Below are 5,331 nucleotides of genomic sequence, written 5' to 3'. Positions count from 1 at the left end.
TATAAGCTTCTGAATTGAAGGGTTAAAGAAGTCGTCATTATTGTCATCCAAGGTTCAAGCTAATTTACAGCATAAAGATGGCAAAAAGTCATTAGTGAGATATTCAACAGGTATTATACATTCAACCAACAAGTCTAATTCATATCTAAAAAGAAAGTTTTGAGCAAATGACAAAAATAAATTGAAAAATAAAAATTAACTCAGACTATTTTTTCCATGCATTATGTTGAAAACTAACTCATAATAGTAATAAATAGAAAATTAAAATATCTTCATCCAATCCATACACTTTGATCTAATAAGTAGCAATGGAATCACCCAATAAAATAGTGCAACTAGATAAGGAAAACACTTAGATAAGGAAACCATCAGTAGCTATGAAAAATTTAACAGTTTCCTACATAGAAGCTTAGTGTGGATGAGGATGAGGACAAGGCAAAACCAAGCTCTTTATATGTTCATAGGCATACCAAATTTGGTTGTAAGGAAATTCAATATGTTGAACCCTCCCATCTTTTTGATTATACATAATAACATCATCCCAAGATTGTGTGCTGGCCAGCACCAGGACATCTCTATTTTCCGACAGACACACTGGCAACAGCAGCCACTCAGGCTCAAAATCATTCAATTGAAGATGCTCATAACTAACATTCACCAACCGAGTCCAAGACTCTTGAACTCCAAATTCTCTCATTTCCCACAAAACAAAATGGGTCTTCATGTGGTTATAATATAGGCACAGGCAACCCCTTAAAACAGCCAGTTCTGGTTCATCTTGGGGCTTTTCACCAAAACCGTCAGGTAGCAACATATACCTACATGTTTCCTTCCGTAGATCAAGTGAAAAAATCACTAACTGTTCCATGGTAACATTTTCCCATTCATACCCATGACAGTTTAAGTTTTTAAGTGATAACCAGTTAACACTACCTTTAACGAATTGTCCGATGAGAGTTCTTAGTAACGTTGGAAAATCATGGCAAGCGAGAGTGTTTCTCCAGCAACTATCGCCCATGCAATGAACTTTCCCCTCCCATTTCTGCACTGTATGATCCCAAAACACAGCCACCACCTTGCATGGAGTAAATAACAAAATTAATCAAAAGAAATTAAATGTATGTGGTTAAACTAAAGAACGGTATCACTTTTTTAAACATCAATGTGCAACAATGTGGTTAAATAAGAGTACAAGAGAAGTCCAAAATGAGAAGGTAGCATAACAGTAAGACAACATATATTTGACGGAGCCTTTAATCATTGGGGATGAAATTGACAACTTCATCATGTTAGGTCTGAACTCTTGCAATTGTGCAACTAAGTACTCTTGCAATGCTCATTTTGGTGTATCAAAGTAACACAAATCTAAATTAAAATATAATAATGCACAGACAAAAAATTGAAATTTGACTAACCTTGTATTTGTCTCCTAAATCATCATAGCCAAATCCAAGGTGTACCGAATACAAATTAAAATCAGAAGACGTGTTACACAAAGTTGGTGACTTTTTGGATCTTAATCGTAAAGTCGGGTTCCAGAACTGGATAAAAATTTCTTCTCTGTTTCCATCATCATCTGACTTATCACCGATCAAACAGACCAAGCCGTTGGTAGAGCCTATAGCATGATAAGATTGATTTTTAAAACGGCAAGACACATCTTCGTTGACATTGGAGGAAGGGTGTTCGAGTAAACGACGCACTGAGTGTATAAGACTTACGACCCAAGTTCCGTTTACATTATCGAGTATGGTAAGTAGGGTGTGTGTGTGTTTGGGTGATCTTTCAAGATGAAGTTTAGCGAATCTTGGATCAAAGATGAGCGATTTCCATTGTTTGCAAACGCATCTCGATCTCACCAGAACCTTCACCGGAAGCCATGAAAGGATTTCCGTTATGAGATCGGGAGAAAGAACTGGAAGAGACATCATCAGAGATCGGGAGAGAGAAAAGGAATTGGAAGCATAAAATATAATGTTTTTATTTTTAATATTAATATTTTTATCTAAAAATATTAATGTTAAAATTTAGGCAAAATACCCTGTTTGGTCCCTTAAGTTTACCCTCTGGTTTACTTTGGTCCCTCAATTAATTTTCGTGCCAATTTGGTCCTTTAAGTTTCTAAATGTAATCACGTCAGTCCTGTCTGTCAAGTTGACTCTAACGTCCATTTGTTTAGTCTAGCTGGCAGGTGATGTGTCATAGTATATTAGGTTTTCCTTCTTCCCCAATTCAATTTCACGTTTCCTTCTCCCCATCTCTGCACTTCTTGTTCTCTTCTCCTTCTCCTTCGTGTTCAGCATAGTATATTAAGTTTTCCTTCTCCCCCAATTCAATTTCACGTTCTCCTTCTCCCCATCTTTGCACTTCGTGTTCATCACTTTTGCATCTTCTCCATTGTGTTAATCACCAACGATGAAGGAAAAACATTGTTCTGAGTTCTTCAAAGAGACCAAATCAGAAAGCAACGAGTCTTGTGTTCTTAGTAGGGCTCGTGCTATGCCAATTTGTTACTGTGGTGATGCTGCTGTGATTCGTAGGGCAAACACTGACAAGAATTTCGGAAAGAAATTTTGGGGATGTATCAATTACAAGGTAAGCCCTAATTTTTGGTTTTGTATGTTAAAGCAATGTGAGGAGGTTGTGTTGTTGATACAAATTTGTTATTTACAGGGGTCTGAGCAAAGAGGTTGTGGTTTTTTCAAGTGGTTCAATGAGGAAGTGGTTGAAGACAAATGTGAAGACTTGATGCATAAGTTTGAAATCTTATCCAAGGAATTTGAAAAACTGAAGAGCAGAAATGAGGATTTAGGGAATATGGTGACTAAAATTCAAGGCCAATTGAAGAAGTTTCAAAAGTGGAAGTTTATATGTTGTGTAATGTTATGTTTCTGGTTTTATAGGATGTGTTAGTATTGGCAATTAGGATGTTTCTGGTTTTTGAATGTGTACTTTGAATGTGTAATTGTAACACAGTTGTGAAATGAAATGAGTTTTAGTATTGGCATATTTGGTGTATAATGCATTTGACAGACCAAAACAAACATGACATTAACACATTTCATGATATTTCCACACTAATCCAAAAAGCATTTGACATAAACATGTTGATAATACAAACTCCATCATGATGTTTACCATTAACATGTTACATAGACTTCTCCAAAATGCCTACAAACAGAACCAAAACAACAAACCTAATTGTTCAAAATGACTTCCAAATACATTAACCATAACCCTAAGTGTTCAAACAGAATTCAAACTACATTAATACTAATTGTAAGACTAAGTAATTTTCTTTGATGGGAGCCTCTTTGTTGGGGTAGTCCTTCTAGTTGTAGGTCCAATCACATTCTTTGCTGCAGATAATCTTGTTGTTGGTCCTGGGGCTACAAATGGCCTTCGTACACCAAGCTTTTGTAACTTCCCATCCAATTTTGAAGATTGGTTGTTACCTGCATTTCCCCTTGAGCATTGTCCAGTCACTTGCTTTCCTCTAGAAGATTGTGTTGCACTCATGTAAGTCTGTGTAGATGCTGAGGACTGAGTTGCAGGCACCTGGGTACTAGTTGGCTGACTTGTATTAGTAACTGTTGCTTGACTTGGCTGACTTGTATTTGTAATTGTTGCTTGACTTGGCTGAGATGCATCAATAACTGTTGCTTGACTTGGCTGAGCTGGTGGTGTCACCTTGCAAGTTAACTTGTTATGGCCAACCTTCTTGCACCTAGAACACTTAATAATAAAACCTGTCCTTCTCATCTTTTTGTCACTCCCATCAATCTCTCCTTGCTCAAGATTTCTTCGTTTCTTTGGTCTACCAGGCATCTTCCTATACTTAGGTGGCTGAACATCTGGATATGGAGTCCTGACCCACAAATTAGACCCATTCACCGGGTAGAGAACATGCTTGTATATTGCCTTGTAAGCAGAAACCCTGTAGTAGTCAGGAATGTAATCATCAACCTTAAAATTCCTACTCTTCGTGGATGCCATTGCATGGACACAAGGGAGACCTGTTAGCTCCCATCTTCTACATGAGCAACGCAAATCCTTCAGATTCACACTGAATGTCTCAGCTGGGTTTTCCAAATGCCTCACTTCAAATATATGCTCATCTGCCATTCTACAATAACAATAGCTGTAATTAATAGACAATACTTAACAATACATATCAACACTAATAGACAATACTCAAACATACCTTACAAGCCACATGTTGGTAAAATTACTAGTTATTTCCAGTTTCTTTCTAATGTTGGGTAAAATCTCATTACCAGATACATCTTGGAACCTCATTATGTTTTTTGCCCATCTCTCCATGAGGTAAGTTCTGATCTCTTGAAGCTTTCTTTACAAGCTGCATAACAAATGTATAGCCTTTTAAAATATGGTCTTTGGTCATCAACACCTTCAGGAACAGGGTCCACATTCATCTTAATTGTAGATCCTGGATTTGCTTTCAACAATTCATGACAATAGTCATATATCCTATTGTAATCCCCCAAAAATGACCCATCAACCTTATCCCTGGCAGCCACTCTTGCTCTTATTTCCTTGGTCTTGTTTATCCCCACATTCCACTTTCTCAAAGCCTTTTCTTTTATATCCTTAACCTTCAACCTAGGATTGTTTTTTAATGAGTTCTGAATTCTCTTGCTCAACCACTTTGTAGATAGCAACTTCACATTGTACTCCCTACTACAATTATGTTCATCAATTATCTTTCTTACTTGCCAAGAATCCTCATCTGGTAACTTGCTACAGTAGAGCTCCCATTGACAGCCATCCTTACATCTTACCCTTACTCTTTTCTTGTCATTCTTTATGAACTTCAGATCTCTACCATTCTGCACAGCATATGATATCACTGCATCCTTAATGTCACTCTTGGAAGTGAAATACATACCAAGCTCCCATTTGTAGTTGGACATATCTTTCTTTTCTTTGTAAAGTGGGTACTTCTTCCTATTAATTCCACTACTGTCATCACTATCACAGCCACTTTGAAGATCATCACTGTCATTATCACTCCCTTTACACTCTCCTGTATCTTTCATGTGCTTCTTTTTCCCACTAGACTTTCCATCACTGTCATATGAAATGAGATCAGCAAGTTCATCTTCATCTATGTCATCATAATCATCAGATTCATCCTCAAATGATACCTCAAGGGCACTATCATACTGAAAGTTCTCATCCTCACTATCATCATCACTTTCATCATGAACCTCACCCATGTTGTTTGACTGACCATCAATATTTCCTCCAGATATATTAGCAACTCCTTCTTCAACAGCAACATTTCCACCATTCAAACCACCTTCTCCT

The 5,331-nt window shown here is 37.1% G+C and overlaps 2 protein-coding genes across 2 annotated transcripts; one reads left to right on the top strand and one right to left on the bottom strand.

The window, feature by feature from the left end:
- Positions 1-241: 241 nt before the first annotated feature.
- LOC131611743 (F-box/kelch-repeat protein At3g23880-like) lies at positions 242-1,940 on the bottom strand. Its single transcript, XM_058883643.1, has 2 exons — positions 1,416-1,940; positions 242-1,075 (listed from the first exon to the last, which is right to left on the bottom strand). Exons 1-2 carry the CDS (start codon positions 1,929-1,931, stop codon positions 410-412), a joined length of 1,182 nt encoding a protein of 393 aa, XP_058739626.1. The 5' UTR covers positions 1,932-1,940; the 3' UTR covers positions 242-409.
- Positions 1,941-2,415: 475 nt separating this feature from the next.
- On the top strand, positions 2,416-2,957 carry LOC131613988 (uncharacterized). Its single transcript, XM_058885619.1, has 3 exons — positions 2,416-2,595; positions 2,674-2,820; positions 2,904-2,957. The coding sequence occupies exons 1-3, from the start codon at positions 2,416-2,418 to the stop codon at positions 2,955-2,957; spliced, it is 381 nt and encodes a 126-aa protein (XP_058741602.1).
- The last annotated feature ends 2,374 nt before the right edge of the window (positions 2,958-5,331 follow it).

Source organism: Vicia villosa, linkage group LG6 (genome assembly GCF_029867415.1).
Source record: "Vicia villosa cultivar HV-30 ecotype Madison, WI linkage group LG6, Vvil1.0, whole genome shotgun sequence".
Classification (NCBI taxonomy): domain Eukaryota; kingdom Viridiplantae; phylum Streptophyta; class Magnoliopsida; order Fabales; family Fabaceae; genus Vicia; species Vicia villosa.
The sequence above is the reverse complement of the archived record's forward strand: the minus strand, read 5'-3'. Positions and strand labels throughout refer to the sequence as shown.

Excerpts from the sequence above, each read along its gene's own strand:
- LOC131611743 (XM_058883643.1), bottom strand. The coding sequence starts at position 1,931 with ATGATGTCTCTTCCAGTTCTTTCTCCCGATCTCATAACGGAAATCCTT. Across the intron at positions 1,076-1,415 it reads ATTTAGGAGACAAATACAAG|GTGGTGGCTGTGTTTTGGGA; the intron begins GTTAGTCAAATT and ends ACTCCATGCAAG.
- LOC131613988 (XM_058885619.1), top strand. The coding sequence starts at position 2,416 with ATGAAGGAAAAACATTGTTCTGAGTTCTTCAAAGAGACCAAATCAGAA. Across the intron at positions 2,596-2,673 it reads GGGGATGTATCAATTACAAG|GGGTCTGAGCAAAGAGGTTG; the intron begins GTAAGCCCTAAT and ends TGTTATTTACAG. Across the intron at positions 2,821-2,903 it reads ATGAGGATTTAGGGAATATG|GATGTGTTAGTATTGGCAAT; the intron begins GTGACTAAAATT and ends CTGGTTTTATAG.